The sequence below is a fragment of the Beta vulgaris genome, chromosome 3, assembly GCF_026745355.1.
Source record: "Beta vulgaris subsp. vulgaris cultivar EL10 chromosome 3, EL10.2, whole genome shotgun sequence".
NCBI classification, from domain to species: Eukaryota; Viridiplantae; Streptophyta; class Magnoliopsida; order Caryophyllales; family Amaranthaceae; genus Beta; species Beta vulgaris.
Genome location: NC_079204.1, coordinates 12,990,172 through 13,009,444, shown reverse-complemented (window position 1 = coordinate 13,009,444; position 19,273 = coordinate 12,990,172). Strand labels below are relative to the sequence as shown.

The window sequence follows — 19,273 nt, the reverse complement described above, 5'->3', positions numbered from 1 at the left end:
TTCTAAGGAAAATCCGGCAGCATTTCCCTACAGTTCTCCAAGTACACAATGTAGATAATTGCTTATCTACATATGTACCCAGAGAACAATGTAGCGAAACGATAAGCCAAGATTTTCCTCAGAATTGAAAAGAAGACACACATTCACCACCTAAGTGAGATCAAACGTCCAAGAACAGTCCCAAACCGGGGACTATTCAAGACTTACCCCTAATGAGTAAGTCTTGAACGGGTATCTAGGCATATATGATGATGATTCAAACAACTACTTATATATTTTCATATATATAGCTAAATCACATTGCGTTTTCATACAATCTCATATCAACAAATAATATATTATATATACATTATAAAAATACATATACATTCAATAAATTATCAACTTTGTCTACATGTTAAAGTAGTTACCTCTTAACACCAACGACGAGCAATGAAGAGAAAAGAGATACTTGGAACTTTACTTGCCTTCCTTAGCCTCTTCTTCCTACAATTGACAAAACCCACATTGCACATTAACCATTTAATTCAATTTAACAAAACAAAAGTAACTTAAAAACAAAATTAATCCATACCTAATTAACCACTCAAATGGTGGAGAAGAGAAGAAAATAAAAGAGAAGAGAAGAGGGTGGTGCGCAAAGGGGTGGTGCGCAAGGGGTGGTGCGCAAAGGGGGTGGTGGTGCGCGAAATGTGGTGTGCGAATTGGGGGTGGTGGTGCGCGAAATGTGGTGCGCGAAGGGGGTGGTGGTGCGCGAAGGGGTGGTGGTGCGCGAATATTGTGCGCGAAGGGTGGTGGTGCTCGAATTAGGGCAGCAAAGTGGTGGTGGTGGTGGTGGTGCAACTCGAAGAAGTGAAGAGAGAGAATGAAGGAATATCGCACTTGGGTAGTAAGAAGTGAAGAGAGAGAATGAAAGTGGGAAATAATGAAGTAAGGCGCGCTACATATTGTATCAAAAAAAAAAATTTGAATGAAGGGCTGCGCTAGTTTCAAAAAAGCGCAGCCCTACACAAGAAGGGCTGCGCCTTTTAGAAAAGCGCAGCCCTTCTGCATGTGAAGGGCTGCGCTTCCTAAAAAGCGCAGCCCTTCACCTACAGAAGGGCTGCGCTTTTCTAAAAAGCGCAGCCCTTCTGTAGGTAGGGCTGCGCTTTTTTAAAAAAAGCACAGCCCTTCATACAAAAGGGCTGCGCTTTTTTTAAAAAGCGCAGCCCTTCATCAATAGGGCTGCGCTTTTTTTAAAAAGCGCAGCCCTACTTGCGCAGCCCTTTCGATTTTTTCCCCTAGTGCAACTAATTCATAGACCAACTTGAAGTCACGTAAACTACAAAAAAAAATCTGTTTTTGTAATAATATGTAATTACAACCTAGATTAGATGTAAATCATGGTAGGCATTGGTCCTTTATAACCTTTCACCCACAACTGTTATAACCAGTTCGAATACAGATCGTTAGGAAGTACGACTTCTAGGCAGACTAAGATCCACACTTGCTGAATGTCAAACGTGAATACTATCTCATGAATAAAAGTAAGTTTGTCTTTTCTAAACAGTTTTAGCTTAGAAAGTGTTCCAAATGCGATCACTAATCACTGTTTTAACTCAACCGTTAACATTCTATGGCAAGGAATTCCATTAGCATCTACATACTGAATATTTTCATTGCAACTAATGGATTTAATGTGATGTCTGACTCTCATATCTACTTGAAATTTGTTGATACAGAATTGGAGAACCTGCTGTCCCGAACTGAACTAGGAAATTTACCTTGCATGTTTTTGTACGGAGTGACTCTTCTACCTTGTAAAGTGTACCAATCTCTCCTCCTCCTTATTCGGGTCACCTAGTCTAGTTCCGTATTATTTATAAATTTAACATGGTATTAGAGCCCATTGGGATTGAGGGGTGGATGAGATTTGAACCCATGACCTTTATGTCACGTTGGCTCTGATATCATGTCAAAGGACCAACTTAACCAAAAGTTTAAGCTTTTGAATGAGTTAGTTATTTATCATGGTATAAGAGCCCAAGGTTGTTGGGCCTTTCATATTGGGCATTTGTCATACAACTAGATAAGTCCTTCTAAGGACACTCACATGTAAGGGGGAGAGTTGAACCCCATGTATGTTGCGCACATGTGAAATATCCCACAATGGAGAAAGATGAGAGAAAGTACCACAATATAAGCTAGAGAAACTACTCCTACTATTGCCAATTAGTTTTAGTATGGAACCTTCTTTGGGCTTGGATGTGGACCGAAAATTCCTCCTCCATATCGGGTTGCCATGCCCATTTTCAGTCATATCTAATTTTCATATCTAATTTATCATGGTATAATTTTTTTTTTCATAGGATAACTTGAATTCACGTAAACTACACAAAATCTGCCTTTATAATAATATGTAATTACAATCTAAAGCAAATGTAATCATAACATTGCTCCATTACAAGGCATCTAACTAATTCATAGACCAACTTGAAGTCACGTAAACTACAGAAAATCTGTCTTTGTAATAATATGTAATTACAACCTAGATTAGATGTAAATCATGGTAGGCATTGGTCCCTTATAACCTTTTACCCAAACCTGTTGTAACCAGTTCGAATACGGATCGTTGGAAAGTACGACATCTGGGTTGACTAAGATCCACACCTGCTCAATGTCAAATGTGAACTATCTCATGAACAAAAGTAAGTTTCACTAGTAGAATAAATGCTATTTGCTGCGGTAATGTTGCTGCGGTTTTACCTATACGCAGTAATATAACACGCAAAAAGAAAAGAAAAAATAGAAATTGACAATATTGTTGCGGTTCCCGCCCAAAACCGCACCAATATTGTCTAACGCACACTTTTTAAAAATAATGTGGGGCCCTGAACAGCAAATATTGCTGCGGTTTCCATGTAGGACCGCAACAATATATTAAAAAAATATTTTTTTAATATATCGCTGTGGTCTTACGTGGCAACCGCAGCAATATATGCTGAACTAAAAAAAAAACGGAGCGCCAGTTGAACAATACTTAGGGTTTTTCGGTTTTTCTTTCATTTCGCAAGAGAGGCGCCTCTCTCCTCTCTCTCTCCCCCTCTCTCCTTCTCTCTCTCCTCTCAGCCTTCGTTTTCTCTCACCCTTTCTCCTCACTCACCGTCGTTCGTTTTCCCTCTCCTCATCTCCTTCGTCTCCGGTGCGTCTTCGTCTCCAGCGCGTCTTCGTCTCCGGCGTGTCTTCGTCTCCAGCGCGTCTTCGTCTCCGGCGAAATCTGGTCGTCTTCCTCTCCGGCGAAGTGGTCGTCTTCACCAACTTTGCGAAAATTCAGATTCGGCGAGTTCTTCTTCGCCAAAATCACCAACCGTCGATTCTCCTCGTCGATCTCCTTCTACTTTCGTTGGAAACCGTCGAGCCTTATTGTTTGTTCTCCTCGTCGGCCGTTCAACCCGGCGGTTCTTGGATTTAATATGTTTTTTAGTTTTTTTTTTCCTTTAGATTTAAACTTATGTATTTTTTATTTTCTTTATATTATATTCTAATTTAGATCTAAACTTCTGTATATGGTCAGACAGAAGTAGTATCTTCATTCTAATTTAGTCTCCACTAGCGTCATTCGAAGAACGAACAAGAAAAGGCTGACTGTTTAGGTTCTTAATTTTTTATTTTTTTTTCAATTTAGATCTAAACGTCTGTAATTTTTATTTTCTTCATTTTTTTTTGTCTTTTATTGATATTTTATAAATTTAAATGTTCTTGTTGTTATGCTTATGATGTATTTTAGTTACTTTAGTTTTTATTGCATTTTAAGTATTTATAACATTGAAGATTTTGATTTTAAAAAAAAAATTTTTTTTTTTGAAAAAGTGCACATATTGCTGCGGTTTTGGCCCAAAACCGCAGCAATAGGTGTATCTTTTTAATATTGAAAAAAACAAATATTGCTGCGGTTTGGTCTAGAAACCGCAGCAATATAATTATTACCTATTGTTGCGCCCTTAATTGCTGCGCGTCCAAAACTGCAGCAATAGGGCACTTTTTAACCGCAACAAATAGCATTTATTCTACTAGTGTTTGTCTTTTCTGAACAGTTTTAGCCTCGAAAGTGTTCCAAATGCGGTCACTAATCGTTATTTTAACTAAATAATTAGTATTCCACGGCAAGGAATTCCATTACCATCTATATACTGAATATCTTCATTGCAACTAATGTATTTAATGTGGTGTCTGACTCTCATATCTTCAAATTTGTTGATAGAAAATTGGAGAGTCTTGGACCTTTCATATTGGGCATTTGTCATGCAACTGGATAAGTCCTTCTAAGGACACTCACATGTAAGGGGGAGTGTTGAACCCCATGTATGTTGCGCTGATGTGAATTGTCCCACATTAAAGAGAGATGAGAGAAAGTACCACAATATAAGTTAGAGGAGCTACTCCTACTATGGCCAATTTGTTTTAGTATGGAACCTTCTTTGGGCTTGTATGTGGACCGAAAATTCCTCCACCATAATGAGTTGCCATGCCCATTTTCAGTCATACCAAATTTATCATGGTATAATTTATTTTTTTTACATTGGTCCCTTATAACCTTTCACCCACAACTGTTGTAACCAGTTCGAATACGGATCGTTGGGATATATGACATCTGGGTCGACTAAGATCCCTTCTTGCTCAATTTCAAACGTGAATACTATCTCATGAACAAAAGTAAGTTTGTCTCATCTGAATAGTTTTAGCCTTGGAAGTGTTCCAAATGCGGTCACTAATCGCTGTTTTAACTCAACATTTAGTATTCCACGACAAGAAATTCCATTAGCATCTACATACTGAATATTTTCATTGCGACTAATGGATTTAACGTGATATTTGACTCTCATATCTTGAAATTTGTTGATACTAAATTGGAGAGCCTGCTGTCCCGAACTGATATTGAAAATTTACCTTGCATGTTTTTGTACGGAGTGACTCTTCTACCTTTTGAAGTGTACCAATCCTTCCTCCTTGTTCGGGTCACCTAATCCCGTTCCGTATTATTATAAATTTAACATGGTATAAGAGCCCATTGGGGTTGAGGGGTGGATGAGATTTGAACCCATGACCTTTATGTCACGCTGGCTCTGATATCATGTCAAAAGACCAACTCAACCAAAAGTTTAAGCTTTTGATTGAATTAGTGCTTTATCATGGTATAAGAGACAAAGGTTGTTGGGCCTTTCATATTGGGCATTTGTCATGCAACAGGATAAGTCCTTCTAAGGAAATGTCTCATATTGGAAAAAGATGAGAGAAAGTACCACAATATAAGTTAGAGGAGTTACTCCTACTATTGCCAAATGATTTTAGTATGAAACCTTCTTTGGGCTTGTATATGGACCGAAAATTTCTCCTCCATACTGGGTTGCCATGCCAATTTTCGGTCCTATAAAATTTATCATGGTATAATTTTTTTTTAAATTTCTATCCAAATAGCTTTCAAGGAACCAACAAAGTGATAATGAATATGTTTAGTTAATAAATTTAATGAGTACTTTATTTTTATTTTTGGAAGTTAATTATGTCAACTACACTTTTAAAATAGTTCTAGTGTGAATAACTCTTATTAACAAGGTTTCATTTTATTTCTTGGTAGTTTTTTGTGGAAAAAGTTTGAGCTAGGTGCATGATTTGGTGTTAAGTTTGCGGAACCTAAAATGTGGTCATCATGTGATGTGCAAATTGTATTAGTTGTTGTGGATTTGTAGTGATATGGTGATAATGAATTTGTATTAGTTGTTTGGTTGAAATTGATTCGGAAAAAACTTTTCATGCTGATGTTTGATGTATGGTTAATTATTTTGAGTTTGGTATTTCTTGTTCATACAAAATCTTAAAAGAATGCATATAGGTAGCGGGAAGTTGGAACTAAATTCGAGTTGGAACAAAGTTCGAGTTCGAGTTCAATCTTTAACCGATTTCGAGTTCTAGTTGAAATGAGTTCGAGTTCGAGCTTGAAACGAGTTCGAGTTCGAGTTTAGGTTTCGAGTTCGAGTTCGAGCTTGAAATTTTAAAACTCGCGAGTTTTCGAGTCGAGTTAGGATACGAGTTTTCGAGTTCAAGTCGAGTTTAGTCAAACTCGAGCTCGACTCGCATCATTGCCAACCCTAGCGACTAATGGATTTAATGTGATGTCTAACTCTCATATCTTGAAATTTGTTGATACAAAATGGGAGAACCTTGAACCTTTCCTATTGGGCATTTGTCATGCAACTGGATAAGTCCTTCCAAGGGCACTCACATGTAAGGGGAGTGTTGAACCCCATGTATGTTGCGCATATGTGAAATGTCCCACATTGGAGAAACAGGAGAGAAAGTACCACAATATAAGCTAAAGGGCGGAGCTACTCCTACTATTACCAATTGGTTTTAGTATGTAACCTTCTTTGGGCTTGTATGTGGACCGAAAATTCCTCCTCCATACTGGGTTGCCATGCCCATTTTCAGTCATATCAAATAAATCATGGTATATATTTTTTTTTTCATAGGATAACTTGAAATCACGTAAACTACAGAAAATCCGTCTTTATAATAATATGTAATTACAACCTAAAGCAAATATAATCATAGCATTGCTCCATTATAAGACATCCAACTAATTCATAGACCAACTTGAAGTCACGTAAACTACAGAAAATCTGTCTTTGTAATAATATGTAATTACAACCTAGATTAGATGTAAATCATGGTAGACATTGGTCCCTTATAACCTTTCACCCACAACTATTATAACCAGTTCGAATACGGATCATTGGGATATACGACATCTGGGTCGACTAAGATCCCTTCCTGCTCAATGTCAAACGTGAATACTATCTCATGAACAAAACTAAGTTTGTCTTTTCTGAATAGTTTTAGCCTTGGAAGTGTTCCAAATGTGGTCAGTAATCACTGTTTTAACTCATTAGTTAATATTTTACGCCAAGAAATTTCATTAGCATCTACATACGGAATATCTTCATTGCGACTAATGGATTTAACGTGATATCTGACTCTCATATCTTGAAATTTGTTGATACAAAATTGGAGAGCGAGTCTGTTGTCCCGAACTGATATAGGAAATTTACCTTGCATGTTTTTGTACAGAGTGACTCTTCTAACTTTTAAAGTGTACCAATCTTTCCTCCTTGTTCGGGTCACCTAGTCCCGTTCCGTATTATTATAAATTTTACATGGTATCAGAGCCCATTGCGGTTGAGGGGTGGATGAGATTTGAACCCATGACCTTTATGTCACGCTGGCTCTGATATCATGTCAAAGGACCAACTCAACCAAAATCTTAAGCTTTTGATTGAGTTAGTCCTTTATAATGGTATCAGAGCCCAAGGTTGTTGGGCCTTTGTCATGCAACTGGATAAGCCTTTCTAAGGACACTCACATGTGAGGGGGAGTGTTGAACCCCATGTATGTTGCGCACATGTGAGATGTCCCACATTGGAGAAAGAGGAGAGAAAGTACCACAATATAAGCTAGAGGAGGTACTCCTACTATTGTCAATTGGTTTTAGTATGAAACCTTCTTTGGGCTTGTATGTGGACCGAAAATTCCTCCTTCATACTGGGTTGCCATGCCCATTTTCAGTCATATCAAATTTATCATGGTATAATTTTTTTTTTTCATAGGATAACTTGAAGTCACGTAAACTACAGAAAATTTATCTTTGTAATAATATGTAATTACAACCTTTATTAAATGTAAATCATGGTAGACATTGATCCCTTATAACCTTTCACCCAAAACTGTTGTATCCAGTTTGAATACGGATCGTTGGGAAGTACGACATTTGGGTCGACTAAGATCCTTTTTTTGCTCAATGTCAAACGTGAATATTATCTCATGAACAAAAGTAAGTTTGTCTATTCTGAATAGTTTTAGCCAAGAAAGTGTTCCAAATGTGGTCACTAATCACTGTTTTAACTCATTAGTTAATATTCTATGCCAAGAAATTTCATTAGCATCTACATACGGAATATCTTTATTGCGACTAATGGATTTAATGTGATGTCTGACTCTCATATCTTGAAATTTGTTGATAAGAGCTCGCTGTCCCGAATTGAAGTGGGAAATCCACCCTGCATGTTTTTGTACGGAGTGACTCCTCTACCTTATAAAGTGTAACAATCTCTCCTCCTCCTTATTCGGGCCACTCAGGCCCGTTTCGTATTATTTTTAAATATTACATGGTATCAGAGCCCATTGGGGGTTGAGGGGTGGATGAGATTTGAACCCATGACCTTTATGTCATGCTGGCTCTGATACCAGGCCATGTTAAGCTTTTGGTTGAGTTGGTCCTTTATCATGGTATCAATGCCCAAGGTTGTAGGGCCTTTCATATTGGGCATTTCTCATACAACTGGATAAGTCCTTCTAAGGACACTCACATGTAAGGGGGAGTGTTGAACCTCATGTATGTTGCGCACATGTGAGATGTCACACATTGGAGAAAGAGGAGAGAAAGTACTACAATATAAGCTAGAGGAGCTACTCCTACTATTGCCAAATGGTTTTAGTTTGGAACCTCCTTTGGGCTTGTATATGGACCAAACTCTCCTCCTTCTTATTGGGTTGTCCAAGCGCATTTTCAGTCATATCAAATTTAACACGGTATCAGAGCTCGAGTTGCGAGTCTCGTTGAAACTGAATATTTGGCTGCTACTAGATAAGAATTTACCTTGATAGGATGTCAAGCCCTTAAGAGGATTATTGCTCCGACCTTTCCAGTTAGCTCTAAGGCCGGGTATGTTAAAACCCATTGAATACCACAATATAAGTTAGAGGAGTTATTCCTACTATTGCCAATTGGTTTTAGTATGGAATCTCCTTTGGGATTGTATGTGGACCGAACTCTCCTCCTCTATACTAGGTTACCCAGACCCTTTTCAGTCACATCAAATTTATCATGGTATCAAAGTAGACGATCCTAACCCATTATGAAATGCAAGATGGAAGGTATATATTGAAGATCTGTTTGGAGCAAAACAAGCCCAACAGAATTGTAATGGCCCCAAGAAGGGGCCTAGTTGACCTCATGTTGGAAATCCAGAGAGGGCCCAGCGAGGATGTTGTGACCTATCCAAATTGTAAGATTAAAGGTGGCTCACATGTGAGGGGGAATGTTAAGAGTAAAGTCCACATGTGAGTTAGGAATAATTGTCCCACATTGAAGAATTAGAGAGAGAGTGACTAAGATATAGATTAGTGGGTTACTCCACCTATCATCAATTGGTTTTAGGATGGAACTCTGCCAACCTTTATGTGGTCACACTCTCCTCTAGACGTGGGCCTATAATTTTATCTTAAAGTTGAATGTATGTGTGATAGTGGTTCTATTCCAAAAATAGAAACAAAATAAATGTGTAAACTAATAAGCGACATCCCAAAAAGAAATACGGGTAAACTAATAAAGATTGGAGGTAGTACTACCTATTATACAACTAGAATTCTAGTTGGATATATTTTAAGAGTTAGTTGTTAAAGTTTATCTAACTTATTAGAACTTAATTAAATTAATTATCCGAACTTATTAAAAACTCAAAACTTTTAAGGTGAAAAGAATGTACCCTATGTGTCCTTGATCCATTAAATTGTACCAACAAACTACTGCTTCATCTGTTTTTTAAAGGTTGCAACGTTTTTGTGTTGTATGCTTGTCAACTCATAACTTAGACCATCAATATCTGTAATTATCTTTTAGTGTAAATTACAGATTGTTGGTATTTTGTAAATATAGAGTAAGAAAAACATATTTAATATTTTATTACACAAATTATTAGAATGAACGGTCTAATTTTAACATAAAATTAGACAAACCCAAACCTACATTCTCGTAACAAGCACATTCCATCTCACTCTAATCCAAAACTATTCCTATGCATCCCGCATCATCCTAGTCATCCCCTTTGTTCTCCTTCCTTTGTTTCCATTTGAATCTCGAACTACAACAAATAATTTTTAAAAATAACCAGAAAATCTTATTGAACGGATTAACCTAGTCACTAAATGGATTAATCCAATCACTAAATGAATGAAAAATGTGATTACTAAATGGAATAAACTGGTCATTGAATAGATTTATCTAGTCACTATATCAATAAAGGTGGTTCGTTCTCTTCTTATAGTACGTATGAGGCTTAGGGTGCGTTGTGTTCAACTTAAAAAATTAAGTTTCAGGTCCAATAAGTTCAGATAAGTTGCAATAAGGTCTAATAAGTGCAATAAGTTCTAATAAGGTCAAATGAGGTCCAATAAGTTCCAATCAGGTGCAATAAGTTCCAATCAGGTCTAATAAGGTCCAATAAGTTCCAATCGGGTCTAATAAGGTCCAATAAGGTCCAAATAGTCAATGTTTAATAAACATTTGTATTATTGTCCATTATTTTGTTATTTATAATTTCATATCACTATTATCGGATTATGTTATTATTAGAAATTTAATTAAAGTACCACAATGATTATATAGTATTATACTTGTATTAGTGTCTATTATTTTATTATTTATTTGTATTATGTCTATTATTTTATTATTTATTTGTATTATGTCTATTATTTTATTATTCATATTACTATTAGCTGATTATGTTATTATTAGAATTTTTTATTAAATTACCACAATGTATACTATTATACTTGTATTATTGTCTATTATTTGATTATTTATATTGCTATTAAATAATATTATAATCATGGTCAAATAATTAAGGTTAATAATAATAATAATTATTATAATTATGATATTTTGCAATTCGTATTTAAATAACTAGAGATAACATGTTTTCGTTACTAATAACTATGAAAGATATAAATGTTATCAATTGATTGCTTCATTATCATCACCGGAGTATCTTTCTTCATCGGAGTATCTTTCTTCATCTTCTACATCATCCTCTTTAATCAATACGTTTTCTTCACCAACATCCAACCATATTTCATCTGCAATTTTCGCCCGCGTTATCTCCATATTCTTTGTTCTCGTCTTGTCAGTCAAATTTAAATCAGCTCTTGGTTCCATGGATTAAACTACTTGCAAAACTGGAATCCCTAAATCATGTAAACGAATAAAATTATGTAGCGTGCATGTTGCCACGATGATAGCCAACTGGTAAGCATCATCCATCTTCGGCATCATTCTTAGAATCTTCCATCTATTTTTTAGTACACCAAAAATTCTATCAACAGTCCCACGTAATGAAGAATGTCGATAATTAAAATGCTCTTTCCCTTTGGGAGAGGACCATTTCTAAATTCAGGAGTATGAACTCTCAAACCTTTCTCTTGATATGGACTCAAATATCCGGTAGAATTTGGATATCCAGAGTCAACCAAATAATATTTTCCTATTAGTGCAAAAAAGATAATTTATAATCATAGTTAAATAATGCTTCAAATACTTAACAACAATAATATGATACCTGGAGGTGGGTGGTCGAATCCCATATTAGGATCGCTTAAACAGTGCCTCAAAACCGCTGTGTCATGTGCACTTCCTTCGAACCCGACACAAATGTACATGAAAAGCATATCAAAAGAACAAGAAGCTAACACATTCCACGTTTTGTTTCCTTTACGACCTCTAAATGGTTGTGCAGCTTTATCTCCCACTATTGCGTCTATGTGGGTCTCATCTAGAGCACCAATATAATCCTACATAGAAACACTAATCATAAAGTAATGGCGATCATCTTCATAACAATATTGAAAAATTTGAGGGAAGTGATTATTACCTTAAAGAAAGGCCAATACTTATCATTGTTGGCAATTTTTGTTGGAACTTCATTTAAACTTTGATAAGGCCGAAAATGATATCTTTTGATAATGCAAATAAGGCTTGCAATACCTTTCTATAATAGATACAAATAGTTGATATTGAGCGTTGAAATCTATCAGCTGCATCACGATATGAATCGGCTTTCGCCAGGATATACAAACATATGCCAACCTGCTCCGCAACAAGTACAAACTTTCCATCTGACATTAGTTGTTTTTCCATGAGCAGATTCACAAGGTTGATGAAAATATGTTTTTCTACTCTTAATTGTTCCTTGCATAATTGTGGATGACCATTCAATAATCTATGGATCCAATGAGAACCAGATTCACCTCCAACATGCAATGGTATTTTATCCATGCGTGTAAGCAATCTTTTCAGCTCATGCAAAGCTATGTACATCATACAATTCTCAACCAACATGTCGTCCATTCTACAAGCCAAACATAAAAAGAAGATGGAGATAAACAACTAGTAATGCCAAGAAATATTTAGAATTGAGGTTGATTGCTTGAACATAAAGTAACCATAGATAAGCATCGTCATAACACCCATGAAAATAAAAATACATATTAAAAGCGTGAAATGTCGTCCTTGAAAATAAAATACATTTAAATGCAAGTAGTTCTTATGTCCTAGAAACGATGCCCTTGAAAAATAAAAATACGTAAGAGATAATTAAGTTCCAGAAATCGAACATCACTCTAATCATCAAATTGAGGGATGTAACAATCACCGGGAAATGTAACTTTCTTTTTTAAGAAAATGAGTCTATTCTCATTATCGGAAAGAGCAAGCCACAATTCACCATTCTTCTTTGGTTCACGTAAGTAATCCAAGCAATCAATAATGAAAGCTTTTCCATGAACCTTAACTTCGGGAATCTCTTGCAAAGTTGTGATTAATCTTTCATATAAAGAGGATGATGGAATGGATTGTGCTTTGGAGGACCCTAATTGGATGTCTTTCCTTAAAACATCCATACATGTTTCAAGGTCTTCCTTTATAGTTCTCTTACTATCAGTGCTTTTTACGTTTTTCCCCAGATAAACTCTTACTTGGGGACCTACTAGCATCACAAGAGTCGTCATCATATCCTTTATCCCCATTAACTTCTCCATCAGCGGAATCTCCCGATCCTTCATCAACATCAACCATTTTCCCTTTGTCAAATAAGCTTGGCCCCGTGGAATTAATACTCGAAGCCATACTTCCAGTGGAAAAAGTTCCCCCAAAGATTTCAAACATCTTTTTCTCGAATCGTAGTGGTTTTTTTAAAAAAAGGCTAAAGGTCTTCCTTTATGAACCTGGAAATAGTAATACATAAAGATTAGTGAATATGAATCAGACGAGATATATAAATTATAAAAGAATATGTCTACATGTTAATATATACCTGAACAAACGCTTTCCACTTCTCATCATGTGGATCAATTGTCGGGCATCCAGTGTTCTCATCCCACCCGATTCCGGTCCACTTGGTCTTCAGTTCATACCAAGCCTTAAATCTGTTTCTACAGTCATTATAGTAATTCTCTACAGCCTTTTTCTCGAAATTTTTCCCAGTTTGTGCATTCAAACGTATTTTAATTGTATCCCAATCATACTTAGTATTGCCACCGTTCTTGTTTTCAAGGCACAAATCTAAAAATATTTCGGTAGTCTTAGGGGTCCAAAGTGTCCTTTCCTTAGGGGGCATTGTTGTTGGCTAAATCAATACACATTTAAATATAATTTTAGAAATTAAATACTAATAATATCATTGTTACACAACCCATCACAACAACATCAACAATACAGCAAAGTAAAAACACCACATGGCCAAAGCAGATAAGCACATAAACATAATTTTACAATACGCTCGAATCCAAGAAAAACTCATTCACTTTTTACTAACAAATTCAGTAACATATCCTTCCCAAAAGACAATCACAAAAAAACCACATAATTTGGCCATCACAACTCATTCATATTTTTACTAACTCATTCATATTTCTGTGATGATTAACTATCACAAAAAAAATCATATTTCTGTGATGATTAACTCATTCTTATTTCTGTGATGATTAACCATCACAAAAAAAATTCTTTCAATAACAATCCATTAATGAATTCTATTAACTAATAATCTCAATATCATACCCAAATTTACAAAGAACCACAATTTGCAATTAATTCTTTCACAACAATTAATATTCACACATAGAACAATTAGAATTCTCTAACAATTAAAAATGCATCACTAACAATTAATATTAACCATCACAGAAATATAAAAGAAAATACCTCAGATCCAGACAGTAGGCGGCAGTGGTGGTGAAAACTGAAATGCACGGGCGCGACGGCTCACAAGCCGCTCAGGTGAAGAACTGAAGGACGAAGAATGGCTTCGTGTTATGCAGTGAAGAAGAACGACGAAGAAGTAAAAACGTGAAGAATGCCTTCATGTTATGCAGCGAGCCATAGAACGAAGAACAATAAAGACCAGTCGTGTTTGTGTCTCTAATGGAGTATTGGAGAAAAACAAAAAAAAAAGAAAAAACATAAGGAAGAAAGGAGAAGAAGTGAGAAGAAATCCGAGAGGAGTTGAAGCTACTGTGATTTTGAGCAATTTTTTTTCTCTTTCTTCTAGTAACATTCACATAAATGAAAGGAGAAGAAAGCTGAAGAAATGAAGGAAGGAGTTGTTGTTAGCAATAAATGTTAATGCTATCTACTTTTTTTTTTTCGATAAGTTGGTTTTATTTTCATTGATTAGGAAAAGGAGAATCAGGCCCATAATCAGGCCCTTTACAATGAAAGTTCACTGCCTTTTGCTCAGCTTAAATTAGTAACTACTGCAGACATACATAACCAAGCTCATGAAGTAAAGATCACTGAATGGAGAGGCAGGATTAGCACCATGCCAGGAATTCATCTAATCTGCTTAGGCCTTGCTTTGCCAAGATATCCACCACCATGTTTGTTTCTCTTTCCTTACTCATGTGAAGAAATTCTTAATGCTATCTACTTACCTTCACATTAATGAAAGTGAAGTGAAAATTTTTTATATGTGCCAATTTTAACTTGTTAGCAATAAATGTTAATCAATTTTTGATTTTCTACTAGTGTTTTATAAAATTAAAACAAGACTATTAGATATATTAGTAATGAAAGTTATGTATAGGCAAATATCTAAATAGTAATTTTTTTTTGTTAAATTAATTATCATGAGAGATAATTAATAATCATTAATTTTTAAAGGACGAATTATAATAATTATTATTCCATAAAAAAGTTTGAGGGGTAGTATTTACGTTAGTGGTAATATTTATGTTATTCATGGTCAATGTTTTTGTCTAATAAGGTCAAATAAGTTTCAATCAGGTCCAATAAGGTCTAATAAGTTTCAATCAGGTCCAATAAGGTCTAATAAGTTTCAATCAGGGCCAATAAGGTCTAATAAGTTCCAATAAGATCCAATAAGTTCCAATCAGGTTCAATCAGGTCCAATAAGTTATTGAATCAGGTCCAATCAGGCTTAATAAGTTCCAATAAGTTCAGTTCAGGTTCAATAAGTTCAGTTCAGATAAGGTCCAATAAGTTCAGGGCCAATAAGTTGAATAGAACGCACCCTTAGTCGTGCCTGATTTTAAATTTTGAAAGTATGCAATCTCTTACAAACCAACTGCTGGTCAAAATAATTGATACATGAATTAGTAATGTAAAAGTCAAATTGCTGCAAAATCTTTAAAAATCAAATAAAGTATAAGTATTACTCTAGCCATTGAGCTAACTTACTTGAAGAAAAAAGGGGATCATATCCACGTTTATCATAGTTAATTTTTGACCTTTTTCGAATTTGCGTAAGGAGTATTTATCAACTATGTTTCTTTATGTGCTCAAACGTATCCTATATACATGATACTAGACGTAGTTAAGCGAGTCCATCCATTGTGTAGCTCTCTCCAGGCCCGGCCCTGAGGGGTGTTTAGAGGGGCGATGGCCTAGGGCCCAAGTCTAAAAGGGGACCAATCCTCTAGGTTTAAAAATAATAACAAAAAAAAAATTACTAAAACAGACATGTGAGGGTAATACCGAGAAACAGCAGCACACTTCACCAAAACAACTTCTCATCTTCTTCAGTTTTCTCTCTTCACTCTATTTCCAAGAACCAATTAAAATCTTCTTTTGATTCCCAAAACTTTCTTTTACCACCATTAAAATTGTGGGAAATTTTCATATTTTCCAAAATGTAGTTGTTAACCTTCTCATAAATATGGGAACGAGAATTATTTTCTACAATTTAAATGGGGAAAATTGCACTCATAAGTTTTAATCTCAATCAATTGAAGATATTAAGAGATTTTGAAATAAAAAATATAAGGGTTTTGGGAAACAATGTGCCGTTGAGATTGTAGAAGCGTCGAGCGAGTTTTATTGGGGATTGGGTTTGCTATGTGCCTCTGCCTCTACGGCTCTACTGATGGTGGTCTGGTTGGTCTTTGGTGAATTGTTGCCGACTTGACGAGGCTTTGCAATTCGTTGCTGCCTGCTAGATTTCTTAGTACATTAAGGTGTTGTCATTTCATTCTCTATTTCTCTAATTTTCTTGTAATATGATTATATGATTTGGGTGTTTGATTTATTTTTTTATGTGTAAATATGTTGCCTAAAATGCATTTATTTGGAAAACGTTGAAGTTGATGTTATTATTAAAGATTTTACATCTCTGAATTCTCGTAGAAACCGTTTTAATGATTTTTTTTATATTAGTATGTATTAAGTGTGATATATGACTTGCTTGAAAAATTTTCTTTTTGGTAAATTTATTGGTAAAATTACATTCGCTTAAGAGTTTATTTTAATAGAAGTACTATCATATTTTTAATTTGTTCTATTAGAAATCGCAATTTTTAAAAGGGCCCCAATTTATTATTTTGCCTAGGCCCCAAAAAGATCAGGACCGAGCCTGGCTCTCTCCTATCAAGTAAGACCTGGCCTAAATGATAAGCCTTTGATCTCATAAATTTAAGATCATGGGATCAAATCTCACTAAAAGTTATTTGGAGGCGAGGTTTGCATTATCATCATCCCTTTTCAAGAAGTCAAACATGTAAATATGGTTGAATATATCTACAAGAGATGTCAATTTAATAAGGTCATTAATATTACCTACCTAAAAAAATATGCAGTACTCTCCCTCGCTAAATGATTAAATGAATATCACTACGTTCATTCGCATATAAATTTAAAAAAGATGTTCATAATAGATTACAGGTCTTGATAAGTAACTCGTTTTAGAACCAAAGAAAATGTCAATATAACTTGGGCAAAATCTTGACTAGGTAGTGGTCGTTGTCGTTTGATAATCAGTTAAGCACCAAAATGACTTATTCAGCAGGAAAAGAATAAATAGAAATACACAAACTTTTATATGAGGCGGGCCACACCTTCAACTAATGGTGTGGCCACCCCCTTTCCTCTCACTCCCCCTCTCCCCTTCTCTCATGCACGCCCCCCCTCTCCTTTTTTCTCGTTTTTTTAAAAACTCTTTTTTTCCTTTGACGTGTCTCTAATTTTTCCTATTTTTTTGCCTCATTTTTTCTCTCCTCTTATTTCTCCTTTTTTTCCAATTTTCTCTCTCTTCTTATTTTATTTTTTTTGAGGGGACTCTCTCTTCTTATTTCCTCTAGAATTTTACCATTAATTCCCCTTCCCTTCTCTCACGCACCCCCCTTTTTCTCTCATTTTTTTAAAACTCTTTTTTTTCTCTCTCTTTGATGTGTCTCTCATTTTTCCTATTTTTTTTGACTCGTTTTCTATCTCCTCTTATTTTCCCTATTTTTTTTCCTATTTTTCTCTCATCTTATTTCCTCTAGAATTTTACCATTAACACATTGATAAATAAGGACTTAGCCAGCTAATAATAAATCCAAACTAGGCCTTATAATGATGCTCGTGTCCCCTTTAAAAAAAAACTCAAGCGTGAATCCGTTTTCGGCTAACCGTATTTGAATGTACGTGTAATCCTTATCATTTGTAACCTTATTTTATGATACGAGGAACCCATTACTTCATAATAAGTAACTATTATTATTTGTACCCTTATTTTATCATACGAGTAATCCATTTATACTACAAGTAACCATCATATTTTTCAAATGACCCATTATTTTATAAAAGTAACCTCATTAGTTAACAAAAGTAACCCTAATTACATGTTTGAGTAACCTTATTTATTTGTTCGAGTAACCTCATATGTTCGCAAAAGTAACTCTAATTATTATACAATAGCTTGAAATGTTTGTATAATGTAATCATAAGAAAAGTACAAGTAACCCATTAATTAGTTCATAAAAAGTATCCCCATTATATATTTAAAGTAATCTCATTTATTCATAAAAAGTAAAACGCGTTGCTTTTCAATGCTAAGGTGTTTTAGTGAATTAGAGATTACTTTATCAAATATTAAGGGGTTATTTTACTGACACTAGGGATTACTTTTTATAATGATAAGGGGTTACTTTTACTGAAAGTATATGTTACTTTTTCTAACTATAAAGGGGTTACTTTTTTTTTATAAATAGGGGTTACTTTTACTATAAATAGGGGTTACTTTTACTGAAAGTATATGTTACTTTTGCTATAACTAAGGGTTACTTTTACTATAAATAGGGGTTACTTTTACTGAAAGTATATGTTACTTTTGCTATAGCTAGGGGTTACTTTTAGTATAAATAGGGGTTACTTTTACTGAAAGTTTAGTTACTTTTGCTATAACTAGGGATTACTTTTACTATAACTATGAGTTACTTTTACTGAAAGTATATGTTACTTTTTGTAACTGTAAGGGGTTACTTTGCTATAACAAGGGGTTACTTTTACTGAAAGTATATGTTATTTTTTGTAACTGTAAGGGGGTTACTTTTACTATAACTAGGGGTTACTTTTACTGAAAGTATAAGTTACTTTTTTGTAATATAATAGGTTAATTTTATTGAAACTAGAGGTTACTTTTTGTAATAATAAGAGATTACTTTTATAATTATAAAGAGTTATTTTTAGTGAAACTAGGGGTTATTTTTTTCTGCAACTAGAATTATAAAAAAGCCATACATTAAACATCTTGTATTATAAAGATAGCCATAGTTTAATCATTAGCAAAATTCATAAACTTATTTTTTTCTCTTTCCTCCCTCTTTCTCTGCACAAATGTCCAGATTCAAGCAACCATTCATGAATCCTTTTCTTCTCTTCCATCTCACTCCTCACTAACAATCACCACCAAGCACCTTTTTCTTCACAAAACTCGATTCAACCCAACAAATAACAATGGAGGAAAAATTACTGATTGTGTCTATTTCTTAGCCTCTCCTTTCACATGCAAGAAGGTCCTTTTTTTTTTACTTCCCTTTTCAAATTCTTTCCCAAATTCATACCTTTTTTTATTTCTTCTCTAGTTTACTTTCAATTCTCTTTCGTTCATCATTTTTCCCCCTTTTCTTTGTG

The 19,273-nt window shown here is 34.8% G+C and overlaps 1 protein-coding gene across 1 annotated transcript; it reads right to left on the bottom strand.

Annotated features, from left to right (window-relative positions):
• Positions 1 to 13,056: 13,056 nt before the first annotated feature.
• LOC104885185 (L10-interacting MYB domain-containing protein-like) lies at positions 13,057 to 13,481 on the bottom strand. The gene is made up of 2 exons (XM_010669887.1): positions 13,179 to 13,481; positions 13,057 to 13,089 (listed from the first exon to the last, which is right to left on the bottom strand). Exons 1-2 carry the CDS (start codon positions 13,479 to 13,481, stop codon positions 13,057 to 13,059), a joined length of 336 nt encoding a protein of 111 aa, XP_010668189.1.
• Between the last annotated feature and the right edge of the window lie 5,792 nt (positions 13,482 to 19,273).

What these genes read in the sequence shown, in the direction of transcription:
- LOC104885185 (XM_010669887.1), bottom strand. Translation starts at nt 13,481, where the DNA reads ATGCCCCCTAAGGAAAGGACACTTTGGACCCCTAAGACTACCGAAATA. An exon ending in AGTGGAAAGCGTTTGTTCAG is followed by an intron (nt 13,090 to 13,178) that starts GTATATATTAAC and finishes TACTATTTCCAG; the next exon opens with GTTCATAAAGGAAGACCTTT.